This window comes from Fulmarus glacialis, unplaced genomic scaffold, assembly GCF_000690835.1.
Source record: "Fulmarus glacialis isolate BGI_N327 unplaced genomic scaffold, ASM69083v1 scaffold18797, whole genome shotgun sequence".
NCBI lineage: Eukaryota > Metazoa > Chordata > Aves > Procellariiformes > Procellariidae > Fulmarus > Fulmarus glacialis.
The window spans coordinates 12,445-35,963 of NW_009221486.1; the positions used below are offsets into that span (position 1 = coordinate 12,445).

General features: G+C 52.2%; 1 protein-coding gene across 1 annotated transcript in view; it reads left to right on the top strand.

Moving 5' to 3' along the window:
• NOS1 (nitric oxide synthase 1 (neuronal)) overlaps positions 1-23,519 on the top strand; it is a 39,449-nt gene that overhangs the window by 2,425 nt on the left and 13,505 nt on the right. The window contains exons 2-12 of the mRNA XM_009581140.1: positions 7,815-7,941; positions 13,591-13,728; positions 14,200-14,345; positions 14,675-14,837; positions 16,103-16,194; positions 16,752-16,893; positions 17,617-17,756; positions 18,194-18,368; positions 19,451-19,552; positions 20,321-20,515; positions 21,685-21,770. Coding sequence (XP_009579435.1) covers positions 7,815-7,941; positions 13,591-13,728; positions 14,200-14,345; positions 14,675-14,837; positions 16,103-16,194; positions 16,752-16,893; positions 17,617-17,756; positions 18,194-18,368; positions 19,451-19,552; positions 20,321-20,515; positions 21,685-21,770 — 1,506 coding nt within the window. The remainder of the gene's footprint in view (positions 1-7,814; positions 7,942-13,590; positions 13,729-14,199; positions 14,346-14,674; positions 14,838-16,102; positions 16,195-16,751; positions 16,894-17,616; positions 17,757-18,193; positions 18,369-19,450; positions 19,553-20,320; positions 20,516-21,684; positions 21,771-23,519) is intronic.

Below are 23,519 nucleotides of genomic sequence, written 5' to 3' on the forward strand. Positions count from 1 at the left end.
TCCCTGCCGTCCCCTCCCGCCACGCGCACCCCCAGGTCTCGGCACACTGCTTTTTTGTTTGGCTGCTTTCAGAAACTGTTGGTTTTGGTCTCTGCTGTGCAATGGGAGGTAATTTAACCCCCTGAGCCCAGCACTCTCCCTGGAAGGCTGAGGGCTACCTGCCCCGACTTCGCATCCTTTAATCCAGCACCAACCCATCCCTGGGGGAACCTGGTTTAAGCAACCAAAGAATCGAGACCTTGAAGGGGTTGCGCTTGATTACAGGTCCAATAAAATGCACAGGGTTGCTTAAAAATCCCCTCTGTCCCTCTGTTTTGCTAAGACTGCTGCGATGGAGCTGGGGGTCATGATCTGGTGAAGCCCCCAGAGGGCACAATCCCAAGGATTGGTACAAGGTACAGCCTCACCCTTCAAACCGTCCCCCAGTGTCCCCATCCTGTCCCACCACCGCAGGTTCTCTGAGAAAATTCTGCTCCGGCTGGGGGAAAGGATGAAAAATGTGATTTTTCTTTGAGGAGTCTCTTCTGTTCATAAAGACTTTAAAGCGAAACACTTTGAATTCACTTAAACTGAAGGACCTCAAACCAGCAAGAATATTAGTGAAGTGGGTACTTCACCAAAACTCCACGCATTTTATTTTTCAATATCCTTTAAAAAAAAAAAAAAATCTATCTAATCTATGTACCTTGGGACTGAAAATCCACTTTTTGGTCAAAATTAGTCTTCAATCTCTGCTTGATGAAAAGCTGCAGCCTCGCTCTTGCGATAGGACTCTGTATGAACGAGAAGACCTGGGCTTGAGCAGAGAAGTGGGAAAGGAGATATACTGCAGGGAAAAGTTGGCGAGAGCTGCTCTGCAGGGTAAAGGGCACTTCTCAGCCGCCTGTCTTCCCACTCCTGCGACGTGCTGGAGATGATTCATCTCCTCTGCTTGGTCTCAGGCAGAGCTGGGGCATCGTGAAGGTCTTCTACAGTAAGAGTTTTCTTGGTCCATAAGAGAAGTGCAGAAAGGTCAGGGAGCGATGGGGAGCGGATAACTGTGGAGACTGTTGGTCGATGCCAAAGAAATGCCCAGAAAAATAAGCAAGCTTTATGAGATTGATGCAGCTCTAACGCTGTAGGCTGTGACTTCTCCAGGCTTGGGGGGGAGCAAGCAAAGCTGGCGTTAGTCAAAGGAGGAATAGAGCTCTACCAAGACACCAGGAGGGTGCAAAACCTCACTCAGGGTTAAGCTCGACACCTACAGCCTGGACCATCGATCCAGCTGGAGATGCTGGTCTCAGGACCAATCCTGTTCTGTCTCTGTCTTCGCCTGGTGCTGACCTTCACAGCCTGCAGCACTTTATTAAAGCCGGTCCGGCTCGCAGAGCTGTGACAGCTTTCCTAGGGCAGAAAGAAACGGTACAAGTTTGAGGTTATTCACAAGGAGCCAAACACGTCTTGTTCAAGGTGGGCTTTGCCAAAAGCGATTCAAATTACACCTGATGCCTGGGGCTTCCAGCCCATGTCTCTAATGTTACTTGCAAGGAAAACTGAAAACTGTTACGTACGCATTGGGAAAAAATACCAGTTCATCTCCATCTCTTGCACCCGTGGTCTGCAGTCCCCAGGGGAGCTGCCCCTGCAATGATCTGGCTTTTGCTCCCTGCTGATTTCCAGCTGTGGGGTGCCCTGGGTCTGCGGTGCGTGCCCGTGGAATGGGCTGCGATCAGGGCTGAATGTCTGCTACTTGGCTCAAGCCATCTGCGATGAAGCTGATCATAAAACAGAGCATGGAAGTGGGGCGCAAGGTATGATGAGAGCTGGCATTTCTGCCATGAGGCTCACCGTGGGCTAGAAAACAAAAATAGAGTTTGATTCACTCTCTGCCAGCTAACCTAGGTCTGTTTTTCCCTCTGAGCTCTAGCGAGATTGTCATGTCCCATCTTCCCTGCTCTCCCCCCCCACCGAGTTGCCAGTATTTATTTTTCTTCTCAGGTCTATTCCATAACATGAACAGCATGATGGAAACATGGCAGTTTTGGTCCAAAAAGCAGCATCAGCAGCCCTGAGAGGGATAAGTGTGCTGAGAGCAGGAATTCTGTTTATGAAGGGTTTCAAGGTTTCAGGCTCCATCCTGCATTGGAACAAACCCCGTAATTTTGCAGTTCTCGAAGAGAAAATTCTCTTCCTCCCACCTCCTTCGCCACCGCCAAAATCTCTTTGTGTTGCTCAAAACATTTCATTTGCATTTCTGATGTCTTCATTATTCTGTACTTGGACACGAAACTTTAAAACCTCTGAAATGAAAAGGTTGCCTGAAACTATCATGTTATTGCCATTCTGCAAAATGGTGAAGCAGGAAGCTTTGGCACTGAATAACCCTCCCCTTCTCCCGTGGCGGATTCCTCTTCCTCGTCACTCTGACTACATCAGTCTAATCCAGAGAGTCATTTTGTGCCTGCAAATAACACATTCCACCCGAATATATATTCCCTGTGGAGCTCTCTCGGACCAGTCTCCAAAGCACCCTTCAGCCCCCTGTACCAGTGCTGCTTCTTGCACCCCATGGCCGTTCTCCTTGTAGGTGGTCCCAGCAGACAACCCCATGGTCCACGTGTGAGCCTGTGGTCTCCCGGCAGACTGAACTACCTTTGGCCTCCGAATAAGATGCTGAGGCTGGAATCCGCCGGGTGCTCTTTGGGCACGGCTGGGAAGGGACGAGCGCGCGGTTGCAGGTTGTATCTGACGCTGGCTGAATCTCGAACGATGCCGGTGGGACTTTGGGATCGCTTGGATCTCTTCCCAGGTCTTTATCTGTCAATGCCTACTCAACGGCATTTACCAGCCTCGTATTTCATAGGCCTCTCTCCGAAGCCGCTCTGTGCAGCTTGCTCGGCTCATTAGTCCCTAATCCCAGCACTGGGCAGAGCCCAGCAATGCTCTGACCTTCTGAGGGCGCAAGACCTTCTTCAAGCCATGCCGCATGCTTGTCGGTGAGGCTTTTGTCCTCTTCCTTCAGTGCCGTTCAAGCTCCCCTTTCTCATTTAGGCACTGGTTTCTTGCTTTGATCGGTCCGCAATCACCTGCTCCGGGTACGCTGGCCCCGCTGCCTCTCCGGGGAGTGCATCCCACCTTTTGGAGTTATTCCTTCTGCTTCCAACATTCCCCCTTCCTTCCTGAGCTCTGCTCCATCCTCTGCATCCTACAAATTCCAGATCCTGCCAGATCCCTTCTCCCGCCTCTCCCTCAAACGCGTGCTGTTGTGCCAGACCTTGCCTTAACCCTCGAGGTGAGGAGTCTGCAGCCAGCACGTTTTCCAACGTTGCAGACTCGGAGTTGCCCCAGGGGCATGATAGCAAGGAAGTATTAACTTCTGAGGGTGCAATGCCCTCTGGAGTATGGTTTTCCATGGGGCAAAAGAAAGGTGAGGCAAAAGCCGTTTATCCTGGCCTCTAGCACTGGAAGGAGGAGCAATGCGCACAGGAGCCTTGCAGCCGTCCCCGGGGACACACCAGGAGAAAGGAAGAAAGTAAAAAGAAAGTATTTCTTTCCCGCAGCTCAGAGCAAGCGAGGTGTGCACGTGTGAGCTCCCCACGCAGGTCCCACGCACCAGCGTGGGCTTTTCAGCTGCCGGGACGAGGGCCTGGAAGGAGTCCATACCCCGCGGCCGCAGCACGGCGCGCTGCTATCGGCAGCAGGGCACGAGAGCCATCATCGGGAGTGTGGACATCCGTGTCCTTATCGGTTCATCCAAATTGGCCCTTGGGGGTTGCAGCAGCTAGTGGTACCTCTCATCTCTGCCTGCGAAATCAGAGAGATCCTTCTGCCAAGCAAATTCAAAGCAGCGAAGTGACAAACTTTCTTTTTGCTCTTTTTTTTTTTTTTTTTTTTTTCCTTCTTTCTTTTCGGAAAAGCTTTGGAGAAATTTCTCAAAGGGCTGTCTCAGCAACTTCCCTTCTGTTTCATCACTCTGAGCACTGCAACATCATCAAATTAGTCAAAAGAAAACAGTGGTGCCTCTCATTTCTCCAAACAGCCAGATGCTCTTTCCGAGGTGAGGCAGCATCCGAGGCTCTGCCTTTGCACCAGTGGGGGAGGGCAGGATTCCTCTTTCTTTTTTTAAGTAACAAATTTTGCTTTCAGAACAAAAGACAACCTCAGACAGGGTCCCTTCCCAAAAACCTGCTCTGGATCCAAGAGATCTTGCTAATAGTATTTAATAGATCTGGCAGCGGGACCAGGTCAGAGAGGGATCTCTGGATCCGGTATCTGGCCTTTGGGAGAGTTCAGCCAATCGAGTGCCTCTGAGGACAGATCTTCAGCATTGCTTCCAGTCCTTCAAAGACACTAAAGTGGCAATTTTCAAAATCCTGTTCGATGCCCCAAAGTGCCCAGGTCGGGTCTGACAGTGAGTCGTGAGGATTTCTCCAAAGGGAGCCGAGGGCAAGCCCCCCTTTCCCCTGCGTGGCTGCAGACGGGGCTGCTTCCATGGCAGCTCCCTGAGGTGTCCAACCTGGCTGCCTCGGAACACCCCTTGCCCTCCCCATCGCCCACAGGGAACCCGTGAGAATGGCCCTTTGGGCTCTCCTGTCGATAAAGTGCTTTGGGAAACATTATCTGGAGGCTGAGCTCGGGCACGGTGTTTTGGCCATCCTGCCAGTCTCCCTGAGTGTGCGAGCGGCATCCTCTGGTGAACGTGGCAGGTCACCCCGCGTCTCTGCTGGTGGCTGGGGAGGCCAAGTCAAGAGAGGAAAATTACTGACCCATAAGACCCTGTCCCTGCCTGAGCTCGCAAACAAGGCAGTTACAAAAAATGGGCAGGAAATATTTGTAAAATGAAGCAATTGATTTTTTTTTTTAATTTTTCTTTCCCCCATCTGGGGTAGGCTGTGGCTGCTCTGAATGGGTTTTTCTCTCCCTGTCTGCTTCTGGGCACGCAGCCGCAGCCCTGCGAGGGACAGACCTCCTCGCCCGACACCGAGCAAACTGCAGCACAACACCAGCACGGAGGCAAGAGACACAACCATGAGTTTAGGCTAATGGCTTTGTTGCAGCTACGCTTGACTGGGCTTTTATAGCAGAGACTAAGGGTGAGGGCAGCACCTCGCTGCCTTGTTCACGCAGCCGTAAGTCCATCAAGAATAGCAATACGTAACCCATTTCTTCCCCAGTTGCAAACATGCAATGGGATGTGGAGCGTTTGCTCCTGAGCGCCCAACCCTTAATGCCCACCTGGACTTCACTGTTCCTCAGGACGGTGCAGCTCGCTGTCGGGGTGATGCTCGAGGCCAGTGAACGGGAGCAGGGTCCTGCTCCAGCAATACTTATAATACACAAAGTAGCCAACTACAGCGATGACTTAATTCAAGCATCTGGTCTTTTTCTGTGCCGTTGGCACAGGTACCAACATTTATGGCTTTGCTGGTGCGCAGACAACAAGATTACGCATGCAGCCTGCCGGCCGAGACCTCTGGCTGCTGCTGCCGATTGATGGATTCCTCTCCGAGGTTCCCTCATGCCGGCAGACGCCCATTTAGACAGGCTTGCAAACACCTTCCTGGAAACAGCGGGTCGTGCCAGGCGCCTGCAGGCGTATGCTCAGTGTCATTTTGGAGGTGCCTGTGGGATATCTGGCACGCTGGGGTCTGTCTGGCCAAGCCTCTCCTGTCTGCATAGAGGCAAAGTCTGTGCCCCTGGAGAGGCACCGTGGTCCCCCAGGAGGCAGGTTCCCTCTGCTAAGTCCCAGGCACCAGTAAAGCCAAGGGATTTCTTCTATCGCCTTATGGATTTAGTGCTTGTGCCTTCATTTTGGGCAAGTTACGGGGAGCAGCATGTTGGGGCTCATCAGCTACAAGAGATGGCTCGTGTATGCCCATCATTTCATGTGCTCGGTGGCTCTGTGTTGACCTGCCTCCACTCTCCCTGATATGACGGTGCTCAGGGCAAGAGGGCAGGGATGTGCAGCCGTGGAAATGAGTATTTTCCGGGAGGTTTAATAGCTGGCCCTGACTTAGGGGGAAGAGCCAGATTTGCTGAATTTTCATCCTGCTACTTCCCTGTCTTGCTGCTGGGAATTCTCTAGATGGAGGTAGGCTGGACGTGTCGAGAGACCCTGAGCCTCCCCTTTAGATGGGCTGGTAGAGGGCAGAGTGGGTACTGTGTGGTTCATGGTTGTCCCCCGCCCTGGGACCCGCGTGGCCACTGGGTGCTCCCGGCAGCGCCACTGCCGTGTAGCAGAGAGCCGGGACCTGTTGTCTTTGGCTGCGGCTGTGTGGTGCGGCGGGTGGGGTTTCTTGTGTTTTATCTGCTTGAAACCCTTTCCCGTACTCGTAGGAGCCAAGTCACAAAAGAACAGCTTTCTTTTCCTGGGGAGGCATAGAAAACGCAGTAGAAACTGCCCTTATGGCACCTGTACATTCTCGCCTGCACCAAGCTGGCCACTTTCACCCTAAGGCAGCCAATGTTTGGAAGGTGTCCAGGAGCCTAGTGTAATATTTTGGCAGCTGAACGTTTTCTGTGAAGGCAGAAAAATTACAGAAAACTTAGAGCACAGGGAGATCATCTTTAAATGAAGTGTTTTCCTTAAGTTGTACCTAAAGATATGAGCTGGGGGGCAAGGAGGAATTTGTTTGTATGTATGTGTCTTCCCGAGACGGCGTCAAGAGCACCGCGTTGGTGTGAATTATGTCCTGAGCGTGAGTGTCCTACTTTGGTTGGTGCCCAAAGCCCGCCGTCGTTAATGGGAAGGCTCATTACTGACTTTAGTGGGCATCTGGAAGACTTTTAAGAACTGACAGCAGGAACAAAACAATTGCCAGAGCGCATTACCTCGATGGCCTGTTGAGCAAGGGCGAAGGCAGCGTGGCTGCGAGCCGCGGGGCTGGCCCCGTCCTGGCCCGTGGCCCCGTGCAGCCCAACCCATGGAGCTCCTTCCCTGTGTGGCCTCGCCAGGGCAGTCGGTGCCTTCGGTGCAGACGCCGCAGCCTGCCTTCTCTGAATACCACGTCTCTAAACCCCAGTTGTTTTTCTCCTTCGTGAGAGCTCATACGGCACTGGTTTTCCATCACCTGCTTGGATGGCATTTAACAGCCTCACCGACACCCCGCGGTACGTTCCCCAGGCAAAACGTGCGCGGTAGGCTGTGTGCCACCGTGAGTTACACCAGTGTCACTGCGCAGGCCAGGGCAGCCGGCGCTGGGGACGTCCTCAGTCCCCCAGCCTTGCCAACATCCCCAGCTCCATGGAGGCAATCTGTCAGTTTGCTTGAGTAAAATCGCTTCCACTCGCCGGCATTTGCAGCATCTCTAAAGGTCAGGAAGAGGAGAGAGAGCTGTCTCTCCCTCCTGGGAGCCACCTATTTTTTCTTGGGTTTTTTCCCTCTCCTCCGCTTATAAACACCAGACTGCTCTGCAAACCCGGCTGGTTTTGCTATGAGGTTTTGCAGCTGGAAGTATGTGTGGCTTTCCTTTCCCCAGCTCCGTGCGTGCTGTCGCAGGGCTCCAGCTTGGTTTTTGGGATGCAGAGGGTCTGGCGTGTAACCCCGCTAGAGCCAGTATCAGGGCAGGGGTTTCCTGTTGTTTCGCAGGCACTGCGCTCGCCCGCGCGGCCAAATTTCCATTGTGTTTGGGTTGCCCTCGCCGCGGTGATTCATCGCCTCGGCCGAGGCAGAGCATTTCCTCCCCTCCCGCAGGGCGATGCACGAGTTTTCGCTCCTGTGGGAAGCAGATGGAGCAGGTCCTGGAGCCATCGGTCCAGGACCCGGCCCCGTGGTCCCAGCACCCAGCCACCCTCCAGCCCGCTGACCCAAATGGTTTTTAACCCTTCAGTTTCAGGGAAGGGGAAAACAAGCCACAGAAAGCCTTACCAGCTCCGATGGAGAACGACCGTGTCTTCGGTGACCTGTGGGGGAAGAGCAACGTGCCCGTGGTCCTGAACAACCCCTACTCTGAAGCGGAGCAGGTAAGAGCCCATGGCTCGTGCTGCTTTGGGTGGGAAGGGGGTTTGGGGATATGTGACCCATCCTGGTGGGCTCTCACACCACACAGAACCTGCAAGGACTACATGCACTACCCTGAAGACCTTTGATCCCAAGAGCTGGAGTTGATGGGGCATAGAGCCCATTTGGTCCAGAAGTCAAATTCCCTGTGGTTTGGGCAGGGTATAGGTCACTGGAGAATGACGGTCTTCATCCAAGGGGCCAGAGTAGGATGGGAGCGCAGCCAGGGACCAGGACTCTGAAACCTCCCTCAGGACTGTCATTCCTTTTTGTGGCAAAAAGCCGAGTTGCATCGTTAAAGTCGTTTTGATTCATGTGATGATAATTCAATAGAGCACTTCAGATAATATGTTGTACGGTGCCTTTTCATCTCCTCACACTCCACGGACATAAATTCTCAGGCTTCCTCGCCAAAAGTGGATTAACTCCATGTTTGTAGCAAAGCCAGAGACGTAAGTCAGACCCTGCCAGGCCAGAAAGATCACCTCGGGGAAAACACGACGTGCGTGAGCACTGCCAAGCCTGTTCAGGCACCCGTGTCTCCCTGATGGGGATTAACCAGCAGCAGGGCAGGACACGGGGGACCAGTCTGGGGACCATTTGGTCTCCTTGCCCCACCATATTTCTCAGGGTGACATAATGAGGACTGTTTTCCAAGAGAGGGGAGAAAAGTGATTCAGTGGTCACATGAAGACTTCTGAGAAAATCAGTATTTCCTCAGCTCAGGAATGTCCTCAGCAGATACCTCTGGCTGATGCCTCTTCCCTCCTCCAGTGAGCTGCAACGCAACACTCCTCGCTGACATGCCACATGCAGACCACCACAGGGTGGGTGTCACTCATGGTGTGGTTGACACCCAGATGTTGAGCCTGGCCTTCACACCCAGCACTGTCCAGCAGCACCTCCCAGGCCATGGCTCTGCCAGTGGAGGTCTTCCCATTGCACGGGCATTTTGCAAGATGCAAAGCCAGAAGCAGGAGGTGAGGTCACATGAGGTGACATGGTCCCTTCATGCCCATGGAGGTGACACGGTCTTGGCTGCAGTGGTTTAACTCTGCCCATGCCCTCATTCCCCCGTGCCAGGAGCACTGCTGTTTCTCCTGGGACTCCTGAGCAGAATGATGTTCATGTGCACTTTTGCAGCACGCACAGCGTCAGAAGCTCATGGGACATGCGAGACCCGCTGTGCGGGGGCTGATGCACATGCAGGGTGGCTGAGATACTCCTGACCATGCCAGACTTGCTGCATGGTTTTAAGCAACCTGGTTGGGTGCTTAGACACAGTTGGGAGCGATTTCCATCCTCCCATCGCCTGGCTGCAGCCCAGGATTGCCTCCAGGTCTCCCAGCAGCATAGACAACCTTACAGTGGGTATCATCCTACATCGGCACACACAAATGGGTGCATCCAAGAGCTGCAACACACTTTGTTCAGCCGCTGGAGAGACATCCCTGGGCAGCCCCGTGTCCCGCTGTGTGGTTAACGCACTTTGGCAGGTATCACGAGCCCGTCTCGCCCAAGGACAGGTCACTGCTCTGGTCCCTTTGCCGCAGCTCTGGAAAGACACCGTCTTTCTGCCTCCTTTGCTAAGCTCCTTGCATGTACGTGTCTGTTACTATAAGCACTTTATAACCTTCTTTGTTCTGAGCTTAATTTCTCTCCACATTAGGGCTGCCAAACCCCCCCAGTCTTAAGCTGCTATTAAACTCTTTAAAATTTTTTTTTCATTAAATGTGCAGCTTTCTTTTTATCCTTCTTATCCCCCAAATCAGTATGCCTGCTCGTCTGGAGGCAGCTTGGTTTTTCCCCCATGCTCCCTGCAGCCGTTCCCCCGGGCTGCATGTGGTCAAGGCAACTGAACTTCTTGCTAGCTGCAATAAATACTGTTAACACAGGGGCAAGTCAAGCCAAGTGTGAGCTTCTTTATACACGTTGTTCTTTAAAGCAGGATTTGGTGGATTCGCTGGGCCAGGTGGGGAATGCTCACTGAGGCTCGTAATAAGGTGTTGAAAGGCCTGTTGGGCATCGATCCCTATCCCTCTTTTTTTTGCAAAATCACGCAGTGTGTTTTGCTTGTTTCCCAGGAGCCCAATCCCCCTAAACCCGACCGACGGAAAGGTGCTGTGACTGCACCAGCCCAGGTCCTGCATGAGCCGTATTTCAGTCCATACAGATTGATTTCTTAGGAGCTCCAGGGTAACCGGGGGGGGAAAAAAAAACGTGTTCATGTAGCTAGCAGGGGAAGGGAGTCATATCAGCCCCACGCTTGTAAGGATGATTTACAGCTTTATAAAAGCGAAAAACATGCTTTCAGCTAGCGGGGTTGATGCAGTCTGGAAGGAAATGTCAGCATGCCAATATATCTATGACCTGGGCTAATGCTGCAGACCTCGTCCTCCCATAGTCCATGCATTTCAGCAGGGCAATATATGCCATCGTCGCGGGGACTCCTGAAGCCCAGCTGGGATGCAGGAGGAAGGCTGAGGACCTGTAGAGCCCGCTCGGGTCTGTGAAAAGGGAGATGCTCCCTGCCGTTCTGGCCCCAAGAAGCGCCCGGGGCTGGGTGTATTTCTCCCCTGCGTCTGTAAGAGCTGCAGACAGCTTGCAAGCTGCGCGCTGACGATAAGTGCCAACACGCTCCCTTGTAAAAGATGTTTGCATAATGCATGTGCGCCCCGACTGCTACGTTAGTCTCTCCGTTTGTCCCACTCTTGAGTCACTAATATCACAGCTGCCTAATTAAAACATGAAAGGATCTCACACAACTCCCTGACAGAACCAGGGGTAATATTTGGCTTCAGCTTTGCCGTGCAGGGAAGGCATACACACACACACACACACACACACACGCACACACAGAGCTCTTTCCCAGTCTCTTCTGGGTGTTGCTCTCTCCGCAGCTGCTCTGCGATGCGGTTGCCAGACCTGGTACCTCTCCTTCTTGTAGGTGGTGTTGCTCGGCTGCTCCAGCCCAGCCGGCGTCCCAGGGATTCGGCATGCCTCTGCACCGTGGCCCTCTCTCAGCAACGATCCAAACTTTGCCAGTTTTTGCCAGGGAAAAGACAAAAAAGGAAAGGCAGCAGCTTTGAGAGAGGTTTAAGTTAGAACATCTGTAGGCAGATGTGAAGCAGCTGATGTCCACCAGCTTGGACGGTGAGCTTGCTCGCTCCAAGGATGGGGTCATTGCTACATCTGGATTCATATCACGCCCTTGGGTCATACCTGCTTTAGCAAGTTGTCGTTTAACAGCACACCTCCCAAGCTGCACCGAAGCCCTGTCAGCAAATCAAAACTAACTCAGAATAAAAAGTGGTGCTGGATACAACCAACACTTTCTGCTTGGTACTTCTAATTTCTGTCTGGCAGGTGGAGGTACGGGAGAGCTTTGGTTTTGTTTGCATTTTTGAGCAGCAGTTTTCAGCTATGTTTTACCAATCTCATAGAGCTGCTCTGAGCGATCACGCTCAGAAGGAAGGTGGCAGATTATCCCCCTTGGTCCTAAGGGTGGCCCAGGTTGGTTCAAAGAGCACAGTATGCTGTTAGTGGCTCAGGAATGGTTTAATTCTCTTGAAAGAGTAAAACAAGCAGAAAAAAATTACCAGGAACCACCACTGCTATAATTCAGGTCAGATTCCTCAAAACTGAAAAAAAAAAGAGCTTAAAAATAGTGCTTTTCCAGGACTATATTTAGGAGGTTCTTTTTATTTACTACTGGCTTTGAGCTCTGTATGAAATCTTACATTTGTTTTCTGCAGCATTGAAAGGGGAAACTGAGATCCACTGTGTGGTCATCTGGCTTCAGGGGCTAGGACTTCAAAATGCTTCTGGGGAAGATCACAGGATTTGTGACATGAGGAATGTCACAGAGACCTGTGACAGCATAGCCTGAGGGTGTGCAGAGAGCGGCTTTTGGAAACTGCGAGGACCAAAGAGGGTCCTACTGAAGGGTCAGTTTGTAAAGCTCTCCCTTCCCCTCCATCCTCTGTCTCTTCTCCCAGTATATGCTTTCAGTGCATGGCATTACGCTGTGAGCCTCAGGCTGTCTGACAGCAAAATCCCTACTTTCCAGGAAAAAAAAGTGTGGAGCATATGGTAAAAACAAGGACTGGGCAAAAAATATGGCCAACATTGCCACCAGAGCAATGCAGTGGTGTCTGCTCAGCCCAGGCATCAGTCTCGCAATCAATCGGGCGTCAATCTCTACCTGCTTCGAAAAGCAGAGCAATCCTCTGTCTGGCAAAGTAAGAACAAGTTAGAACTGGAGCCTCATCCGATTTTGTCATCCTTGTGGCCCCTGTTTCTTTCTCTTCTGGGTTTGCTCATCAGCAAAGGTGCTTGTTCTGAGACAAGAGCTTCTTGCACCGTGTGCTGGCTCTTCTTCAGTTGGTCCTTCAGGCTATAATGCTAGATTTGTACTATTGCTGCCAGTCCATGAGCTGCAACCGTGACGTGAGCCCAGAACCACCGAAAAGGAGGGTGAGGCTCTGCACAGCTCTGCTGAAGGCAGTGCCGTCTTTAAAAAAAAAAACCCTGCAGATGGATTAGAAAGGCATACAAGCTACAGGATTCATGTAGGAAGGCTACATCAAAACTCGGTCCAAGCCCCGCTCTACTTTGCAGAGAAGCAAGCCTTTAAGCGGTGCCAAATATAAGCAGGCTTTGAAGGACGCGCTGGTGTGGGATCAGGTCTCCCCTTGAAACCTGCAGCGACACCGCTGCGGTCGCAGTGACTGAATTACACCCCGCTATAAGATCTGATTCCTAGAAGACACGTCTCTACTGTCCAGGGCCACTGCGGATCTCACTGTCCCACGATACGCTGGCAGACACTGATTGCTCTTCAAATTTTTAAGTGCTTGGGGCAAATAAGGGTCACATTAGAAACACTAGATATTATCTGTGAAAATTTGCGCAAATACAAGCCCTTGCAGCCAGCTCTGCTCGTTACAAGCTCTCTGCTGGCTGAGGTTCTTCTTTGTGTTGGCATGTAACTCAAGATGTGCTGGATGAGCACCCCCTGACGCAGAGCATCAGGGAGGTCTGGAGATTCAGAGCTGAGACTGAAGTAACCCAACTATGCATAATTCAGCAGCCCTCCCACTTGCTTAATTTACCCATCCTTATTCCTACGATCTTCCAGCATTGATATCAAAGGAGATGTGCCTTTGGCTTGCTCGGAGGACTGATCGGCTGTTAGCTCTATCTCACAGTGCTCGTATTAGTGAGGCAGAGCTTGGCACGTGTAAAACCTGAGCAGGTGATGCTCCTTAAAAAGAAACATCTAATATATTTTAGAGAGGTGAGTCTTCCACTGGGAAACTTGAACACAATGTTCTCCTAAGCCACTTCTGTCTCTGTTTTTTAACTCCTTTTCTACAGGTTTGGCTGTTCTGTAAACAGAGATGACTTCTCAATTGCATTGAGAGTTGGTCGCTTCATTGTAGGATCCCAAATGCTGCCAATATTTGGATCATACACCTTGTCTCACTGTATTATCACTAGGATTTAAGCACAGGCATCCACTAATACAAGATGCTACTTCTTGTTGTGGCCTTTTTCCTGTATCTCGTTGATGAATACTAACCTTGTGCCTGGTCTTCACTGTTGTCCAGCCACCGCCATCCGGGCGGCAGTCCCCAACTAAGAACACAGTGAATGGAAGTCCTTCCAAATGCCCACGGTTTGTCAAAATCAAGAACTGGGAGACAGGCTCTGTGCTTCACGACACTCTGCACCTCAAGACGGCGATGGTAAGTAGAGTTGATAGGACTGGCCAAAAGTTGTCTGAGCATAATTGAGTGGATCACAGTGTTTCCAGGATGGCTTTACCTGGAAATGCAGAACTGGATGAATTCAGGCCAGTCTTCTTGTCTCTGGTGGTGTCTGAATTTCAACCCTCTGGTGCAATAAGCTGGGTGAGAGAGAAGCCCATCTGGGATAAATGAGGAAAAGCATATGACTTTATGCCAAGCTGGGGCAAGAATCTAGCGAGCCCCAAATTGTCTGTATTGGATGGGACAGGAGATGACTGCACATGCTTGACCTGTCTTACACAACGTTACTGATGATAGGTGTGAACACAAATAAGCTGGAAATGTCCCTGTTTGTCAAAGATGCCACCAACTTCTGCGTAGCTAATTGTTGACTTCCCCCAGCCCAGCTCACGTAACCAAAAGTGCTGCAGTAACCCAAGATACGCTTGTTTCCTTCTGTCTCACCAGGCCACCGCATGCACCGAGCAGATCTGCATGGGCTCAGTAATGACCCCTAGCCAGCACGTCCGCAAGTCAGAAGATACCAGGACAAAAGAGGAGGTGCTCCTCTTGGCTAAGGACTTCATTGACCAGTACTACTCCTCCATAAAGAGGTAAGTATTGGCCGGAGAAGGTCACAGGCCCTGGCTGCTGCTTATGCTGAGATGTCACATATGATCTGATCTTTCACACTTGTGCGACTGTGGTGCTCCACCTTCAGCTGCTTCTTCAGGGGAGCTTCATTCCTAGCATGTTGTGTGCCTCTGTGCAAATTACTGACCTCTCCCCTTTGCACTTGGTCATCTGTTACGTGAAAGCCCACACGTGTGTGTGTATATGTGCACACATGTGCTTAAGAAAGCAAGCACTCGTGCCCAGGCGGAGAGCAGCGGGATTCCCTGCCCTCCACCCGGGTTGGTGACTGCCATCTCCTCCATTGCAGATCGGGCTCCAAGGCCCACATGGAAAGGCTGGAGGAAGTGACCAAGGAGATTGAAGCCACTGATACCTACCAGCTGCGGGACACAGAGCTGATCTATGGAGCCAAGCATGCCTGGAGAAATGCAGCCCGCTGTGTGGGCAGGATTCAGTGGTCCAAGCTGCAGGTGAGCATCAGCACAGCTGGAGACAGCTGGCAGGTTGCCTGCCAAAGGATGCGCTGGAGTTCTGGAGAGGCAAAACTTGCTCTTCAAATAGCCAGGGAAGCACAGCACAGGTACAGTTGGGGGTGTTCAGCACACAGCAGCTCCGCTCTCCTTGACGGCTTTGGGGATGCACAGCCTGGGAAGTCAGCAGGAGCTGGAAAAGCACCTGTGGGGTAGCTGTAACCAAAATGTCTGTGTCTGAAACAGGGCCAACTGGAAGTTGGTGCTCTAGAGAAGATTTTCCAAAATCAGATACTGCTCCAATATCCTACATGCTGCTTCCAAAACTTGCTCTGACTGGAGAGAGGCAGCAGGACACACTCATCCTTGGCAGAGAGATGCTATGGCAGGAGAAGATTTGGCTCAGTGCCCTTTTGACTAGCTGGAAGTGTAGGGCAGGATCTGCATTAGTTATCTCTAGTGGAATCCCCTGGTACGGAGACGACGTTTCCTTCTGTAACCTGGAGCACAGCTCAAGTGCTGCTGAGCAATTCTTGTGGCTGCTTCACACAGGGTACAGGCACTGCCTGGGGCCGGGAGGCTGGGCCTCCTTCGCTCCCAGCTCAGCCTTCAGCTCTTCTCTTCCACCATTTCTTTTGGCATATCTGAACCTTGGGAGGAGCCGTTTCTGCAAGAAGTTGCCTTCAAGCCTCCTGTTGACCCTCTTTCCTGATTTCCCCATCCTTTTGTAGATGCCCCATCCCTGGAAACATTCAAGGTCAGGTTGGATGGGGCTCTAAGCAACCTGATCTAGTTGAAGATGTCCCTGCTCATGGCAGGGGGGTTGGACTGGATGACCTTCAAAGGTCCCTTCCAACCCAAACCATTTCATGATTCTATGATTCCCCATCCTCTCAGTGGATCTCAGGCCTGACTGATACCTGTCCTGTTTCAGCTTTGAGTCTTGATTTACAAGAGACAAAGCACAGAAACCAAAACTGTTGGTGGATAAGCCAGGAACAGCAGCAGGTTGAGAGCACTGGATTGAGGAGGTTTTTGCCTGAGCAGCAGATGACTCACCTCTCCAAAGCAGAAGGGGCAGCTGGATCAGACATCCACGTGCTGTAAAGGCAGGGAACACATCATTATGGAGCTTTAGACACCTAACAAGTCACGGTGGCCTCTAAGGCTTCCCCTGTGCTGTGTTTCTTGCTTGTTTCTGCTAGGCTCTGCCCTAGGAGTTGGAGCATCCTGTAGCATCACCACAATTGCTTCCACTGTTTCAGGTGTTTGATGCCCGGGACTGCACCACAGCCCATGGGATGTTCAATTATATCTGCAACCACATCAAATACGCCACCAACAAAGGGAACCTCAGGTGAGCCACCAAGGAGTCACCAGGGTTTATATCCGAAGGGATCTGGATGTGTGTCAAACCAGCTTTGGGTCCTGCTGACATTGTCTCCTTCAGCAGCCGCTGCACAACAGGATGGCTGTAGCCAGCACCTGTCCTGGGGAGCGTTAGAAGGACCTGGTATCAGGGGAAGGTGTCCTGCTGGTCCAAGTATATCTCTTCTTGCTCTCTGTGGGACCTCAAAGGGCAGATTTTCCAATTATTTCTCCTTTCCTATATTTTGCATCAAATGCAGAGCATGGACTGCTCTTCAGATCTATCTGAAAGCCCATGTTAGCAGCCAGCTTCTGCCTGGAGCTGAATTGCTGGAAACACCCCAAATTCCAGAGCTGGAGCGCACCTGGCCATGACTTCTTCTGGCGAAGGAAATATAATAAATGTTTGGGGCTTGTCCAAGGCACCAGCAGAGGTGGTGCACAGGGTGGTGGCAGGCAGGGACAGCACCTTTCCCCCGCAACACTTTGCCGTTCCTCTGATGACCCCTGTCCTGTGCCCTTCCAACATCCTCGGCTTCCTTCCAGATCTGCTATTACCATCTTCCCGCAGCGGACGGACAGCAAGCACGACTTCCGCATCTGGAACGCCCAGCTCATCCGCTACGCTGGCTACAAGCAGCCTGACGGCACTATCCTGGGAGACCCCGCAAACGTGGAGCTGACGGAGGTACCGGCTGAAGCCATCCTTCCTGGGCACCGTGGGCATGGGGCTGGCGGGGGCACGCAGAAGCTCTGACCGTCCCGGGGTGAGGAGCGTGCTGGGTCAGGCAGGGTTCCTCGCACCCACCGCAGTGCCACAAAGTGAAGCTGGATTTGTCTCACCCTCAGATATTTTCCCAGGAATAAAAGCTGTTTCCACGCATGCAGGAGTTGGCCATCGCTGCACCGAAAGACCCTTATCTCATTTTGCTTTTGCTGAGAAGGGGTCACTTGGGGAATTGCTGCAGGAGGACGTGTGTGCCCACTGCTGACCTGGGCTGGTGGGAATCAGAAATGAGATTTGCCTTTTGCCGCTGCCTGTTGGCGCTGCTCGCACAGCACCAGTGCCCTGCTCAGCTCTTCCCAAACTCCTCTGCTTTTCCTACCCATTTTATCCTTCACCATTACAGGCACAAATAGAGCAAGCAGCTTTTCCCGAGCCGTGATCCTACCTGGGGATCTAGTTCTAGGCTCATATTCAGCCCAAATCCCCCTTACACGGCCATGGGTTGGCTGTGACAGGCAACCCCGTGTTGTAGCTCCCTTGGATGGAGGTTATTACTCAACCATAAGGGCTGAGCAGAGACGCTGTTAGGAGACACTGCTCAGTGCCATGCAACTCCCTGCCTATAATGCTTGAAGAGCAGGTGATCTGCTGGGACTTCTAAACCCCACCTTTGTTTTGCCTTAGATCTGCATTCAGCAAGGGTGGAAGGCACCGCACGGGCGCTTCGATATTCTGCCTCTGCTCCTCCAAGCCAACGGCAACGATCCAGAGCTCTTTGAAATCCCCCCAGAGCTCGTGCTGGAAGTGCCCATCCGGCATCCAAAGTAAGTCAGAGTAAACCCCGACACTGCTCAAGGGGATCAGCCTTGGGGAATCCTCTGGTTTCACCCTTAGCCACCTCCCGTGCTTGGCCTTTCCTTGTTGTGGCTTGGGTGCTTTACCCAAGACCCTCTTCCAGGTCTTCCCTCCACTCTGATGTAAAGCTGACAGAGCCTGGAGGTGGAAAGCAAGTTGTGTCCTTTTCTCAGGGCTGGTTTCCCTTTCCTTGAAGTCTCCCAGGACTTACACCACTCTGTTAACGCTCCTGATATATCGCTTTCCCCCCATAAACAGCCCCTCAGGGAGATATTGCCTCCAGGAACCGTTCTGCTCACGTGTCCTTCAGCCTGGAGGCTGATAGCAAAGTAACCTCCTCCATTCCCCTGCCTGCATTGGGCAGGGGAGGTCTAGCTGACTGCCTAACCCTGTTGTATCCCGGCAGGTTTGAGTGGTTTAAGGACCTGGGCCTGAAGTGGTATGGTTTGCCAGCAGTTTCCAACATGCTCCTCGAGATTGGTGGCTTGGAGTTTTCTGCCTGCCCCTTCAGCGGCTGGTACATGGGCACAGAGATTGGGGTCCGGGACTATTGTGACAACTCTCGCTACAACATACTGGAGGTAATTCCCCCTCCTCGAGGAGGCTAGGCGCTCCTGGGGTGAATGTGTGTGAAGTTACTGGGGAGCAGACAGGACACTGGGAGAGTGTTGCCTTGGGTGGGAGAGTACAGGACATCCGAGTCTTCCTTAGAGAGAGCAGTTATGTTCTCTTGGAGCCACATGGCCAAGGGTGTGATGGGCCGGCAAGTTTTTCTGGGGCCAGCCGGTATCTAACACAGCGAGTGTGATGCCTATTGAGCTCCCCATAGACTTCTCAAAGCATCTTATGGATCAGCAGGCACCTGGTGATGTGCTTGATAGAGGTCAGGTGCGAAGACTTGGGGCTGAGAGGGTGCTGAGGCACTTGGTGACTCCTCAGGGACATGCCTGCTCATGGGGACCCTCCAGCTGGCCCCTCTGGAGCACTCTGCCATGGCTCAGGGGCCTTCCACACTGGGGACAGGGTGAGTCACAGGAAAAGCCAAGCCATGGGGAGGTGCTGGTGCAGGGGATCTGCACCCAACAAGGGTGGCTCCTTTGCCCTTCCAAGGGGCACGCTGTGTTACTTGGAGGGGCTGCATCCCTCCCCAGTAGCTTGAAAACCAGAGGGGTGAGAGCGAGTGTGTGTGTGTGTGTCTGTATGGGATAGTGTTTGGGGAAGGACTCCAGGTAGAAGAAACGGGCTGAGAAAGAACAGAATTTGGGAGCAGCAGAGGGTCTGGCATGGGAAGGGGTGCAGCGGTCTGTTCCTCCCAGCACATGGATCACCACCATCTCCTGCTGTTCCACGGACCCACCCATTTCCTCTCCTCCCACAAAGAGCAACTGCTCTTGATGACCCTTTTCAGCAGCATTGAGTCATCTTCCTGTGCCCAGAGGAGGAAGGGAGGCCAGACTGGCCTTGCCTCTGTCATGGAGAGGAAAAGGCAGGACCGCATCTTCTCAGAGGAAGGCAAAACATCAGCCCTTTGTTGCAAGTGTGCCCTGCGGGTGCCTTGTGTCAGCCTGGGTCCCTCCTCTGGGTTCCTCTCCCCAAGCAGAGATCTTCAGTCCTTGGTTCTTGGCCATTAAAAGTGTTCACCTTCTACCATGTTTTGTTACAGCAAGTGGCCAAGAAAATGAATCTGGATATGAGGAAAACTTCGTCGCTGTGGAAGGACCAGGCCCTGGTGGAGATCAACATTGCTGTGCTGTACAGCTTCCAGGTACCTGAGCAGCAGGACTCTGTTGTGTTTGGGTCAGGCTTGAGGGACACAAGTAGTGGATTGGACAAAGATGGAGACATCTGCCCAAGGACAATGGCAGCAGCTGATACACTTAGCTGAAACTGGGCTGTGCCTTCCCAGTTTTGGGCTGTTCCAGGAGCCTACAGTGAAATTTAATAATCTCTGTGCCCTGGATGTTGCAAAGACATCACTACCAGCATCTGAGCTCTGCCGGTCCAGAGGGAGTGCCCCGAGGGGGCAAGATCCAGCCCTTCTGTCCCATCCATGAGGCAAGAATTGGCCCAGGTTCTCCTCCCACTTGCACTTAAAGGTTGAGTAGCAAAACTAGTCCTTGGCAACCCAAGAGGGTGGAAGTCCTTCCCAGAGCTGAATCAGAACTGCTCCTTGAGTTGTGCAAGCCATGAAAGAGTTCCCCAAGGGGCTAAGCAGGGGATGCTCCATCCCGTTCATGCCATCTTAGTCTTCACTATGACAAATAACAGAAGGAACAGCCATCCCACAGCACATCTACTCAGGAAGGACAAGGGCAGCTTCTCAGCCCTGGACAATGGCATTGCTCGGTGACTGTGCTCCTTGGGAAGACCAGGGTCAGCAGCCACCCGGTGTCACCTCCAAAGGTACAGTCCTGTAAGACCATGGGAGTGAGGCATATTTGGGTCAAACAGCCGCAAATATAAAATTCTGGCTTTCGCCTTCTGGGGAGTATTAACCCACAGTCGTTGGCTCTGCTTTCTTCTCCTCCAACAGAGCGACAAGGTGACCATTGTGGATCACCACTCAGCCACTGAGTCCTTTATCAAGCACATGGAGAACGAGTACCGATGCCGCGGAGGCTGTCCTGCCGACTGGGTGTGGATTGTCCCACCAATGTCTGGCAGCATCACCCCAGTTTTCCACCAGGAAATGCTCAACTACCGTCTCACGCCCTCCTTTGAGTACCAGGTACTGTCTGCACCTTGCTTCCCACCAGTGCTGTGTGCCCAAAGGTATAGCCAAGAGCAGGGTGGGAGCTGGAGCTCAGAAGATGCAGAAAAGAGAGGGACACCATCTAATTCCTTCAACAAGCTGTCCCTCGAGGCAGTGAAGTCCATGAACAAGTATAATTCATTATTCCCTCTAATGTGGTGTAATAACCCCCTGCATGTTACAACTTTTCCCGGGGCAATGGCCTTTTGCCCCTCTACGGGAACATGGGACATGCTGAGGCCCCAACTTTTATCCTTGGAAGTGGAACTAAGCAGAGCTCCTCCCCTTGGAAGTACCTAATTTTGCACTTTGATGGGTAGGTGAGGAAATGACCTGGTAGTCACCGTATCCCTCCTCCCTCCAGCCTGCAGGTTCGAGTGGATGGCTCCTGCCAACTTGGGGATCCAACAATTTGATGGGGGGAGCTCCTGCCCAGCAGGCCAAGCAGCGGGCTGAAATGCTGGTGCTGGAGTATTTAACACTTCAGACCATGGGAAAAAGGGCCTTAAGCAAACACACCCTCATTAGCCAACCATCCCTGCTCCGGTGGTTTTCACTCAATGTGACCTTTAGTCAAGAGCCCTTAAGGAACAATCACCAAACAGGAGCAGTCTGTTCATTTCTATAACCAATCCACCAGGAACCCCGATGGTTCCTCGCCCTGATTACAGACAGCCGCCTGTGAGGGCACTGAATTAGCTTCTGTGCGCTTGTTCCTTGCTTCAGCTGCCTCCCCTTCCCAAAGGGCCTCTTAGGGGAAAAAAAACAACTTGTGGGCTGGGGAGGAGGAAGGATATGTTTCCGTCACCTCTCCCCTTCTGGCGTTGCCTGCCTTCTTTTTGCTCATGGTCTATTAATGCCCATCTATTAAAGAGGTGAGAAGGCATTTGGCCAGATGCTTGTTACAAGCCAGCAAGGTTTTATTACATTGCAATTTTTCTGTGCATACTCCATTGCCCAACTGCCCCAAGAAACCCACGGGGCTCCAAGGATCAGGGACCTATACAAGAGGTCAAGAGCTGTGAAGAGGTCAGCTAGTCCTCCCCGGCATAACTAGAGGAATTCAACGCTCAGTGCTGTGGATACAGCATTTCTTGAAGCTCTGAGCACTGTCCATCAGCCGCTGCTGCTCTTCTCTCTCCTAGCCGGACCCCTGGAACACCCACGTCTGGAAAGGAGTCAACGGGACACCTACCAAGAAGAGGGCCATTGGCTTTAAGAAGTTAGCAAAGTAAGTACCAGTGGGCTCTGAAAAGCCCTGGGGTGCTTGGGGCTGGTCCTGACTTTGGGCAGCTCTGTTTGATAGTGCTACCCTACAGATGTATGCAAACTGATGGGTTGTGAGCCTGGATGTCAGGCCACTGAAGGCTTTAGCTGCCAAGAGGGACATTTGGAGAAACAGGCAGTCCTTTGAACACCCCATTAGACCACCAAAATTTGTGTGACCAGGTGAATACTGGATGTTGCGTATAGCCTCTTCTCCCAAGCTGGTTCATTCTCCAGTAAGGTGGTCTGCAGTGCTCAGGCATGGCTTTCTCTCTTCTGCGGTGTACGTTGCCTGTTTCTGCTTTCACAGCCTCCTGGGGCAGAGAGCTCACTCATCACTGTTCGGGGCCATGCTGGCACAGGCGGGATGAAACTCGTGTCCATATTTCTCTTTCTCTCACTGACTCTTTAGCTACTTGAGGAGCACTTGTCTCCAGTGTGTGTCTAAACCTCCAAACACCCACTTTGCGAGGAGGGGAGAGATAGGAATGAGGAATGAGGAATGAGGAATGAGGAATCAGGACCGAGCTGAGGTTTGCACTTCATGGCCAGTTGACCCCTCGTAATGGACCACGCGAGTCCTTCTCCCCTGCCAAAGCTCCTAGTCAGCAGGGGTGTAGGAATGTAGTGTAATTTTGACCCTTTGGCTGATCCTGGTCTGAATGCCTCCCCCGTGGGCCGTTGGCAGAGAGGTTCTTGTAGGAGCTGCTGACTCCACGGCAGCAGAGCCCTGGGCCAAGACTGGGGAGGGCTGGGTCTGCCCCAGTATCTGTGGCCAGGCTGCCAGGTGGCCTTGTGCTGTTCACAGCATCTCCCCACGCTTCAGTTTCCCCGAGTCCCTACTATCAGCTTGTTCCCACTCTTCAGCTGTCACCTTCTGTAAGCTATTTTCTGTGGTGCATCCATATACATGATCAGCAGCTGATGAATGTGCTCCTTAGGCTGACACTGGTGCCTGGGTCTGGGCTGCAGCCCGGGGCTGGTGGAGAGCACAGGAAGATTAACTGAGCCACTGAGTTAGAAGAAACAATGCTTTTATTTGTGTGTGTGCGATGGATAAATGATTTTATAAAAATGTGAGTATGGCAGGTAATTTAAAAAAAAAAATCCATTGTTCCTAACGTAGCGGGGAGGAATTACTTTTGTAATTCACCATTAATTCTGCCTGGATCTGAGCTAGTCAGCTGAACAAGGGGCAGACCGAGCCCAGCAGTCTTGAGTGTTGCTCTTGGCACTGGTCGCAGCATGATCTTGATGCCTGTTCAGACAGGCTGGGCTGGTTCTGGCCAAATCAGAGCATTCAAACCTGCGGTCCCTGCCCATCCTGCCCCTTCCCTCCCCAGGGACCAGTGTAAGCCCTGGGGACAGGGGACACTACCGTCATGGGAAAGCAAAGGGACAAATTTAATATGCAGAACTTCGCTGAGGAGTGATTGCATAGAAGCAAACATAAATGCTCCTGAGGCTGACTTCAACGTAGAGGGGAGGCAGGACATACCTGGTGGGGTTTCTTCTACCTCTTCTTTCCTCCCCTTGTTTTTTCCCCAATCGATTTTCCAAACCTAGAGCATTTCTACCCTCCTTGGCAGGAGGGGCAGAGGGAAGCTGGGCCTGTCTTCTCCTGCCAGTGTAACCAGTCCAGCTGCAATCTCCATTCCCCATAGCTCATCTGAAGGGGATGCAGGAGTCCTGCTTACCTTGATCACGCATGGCC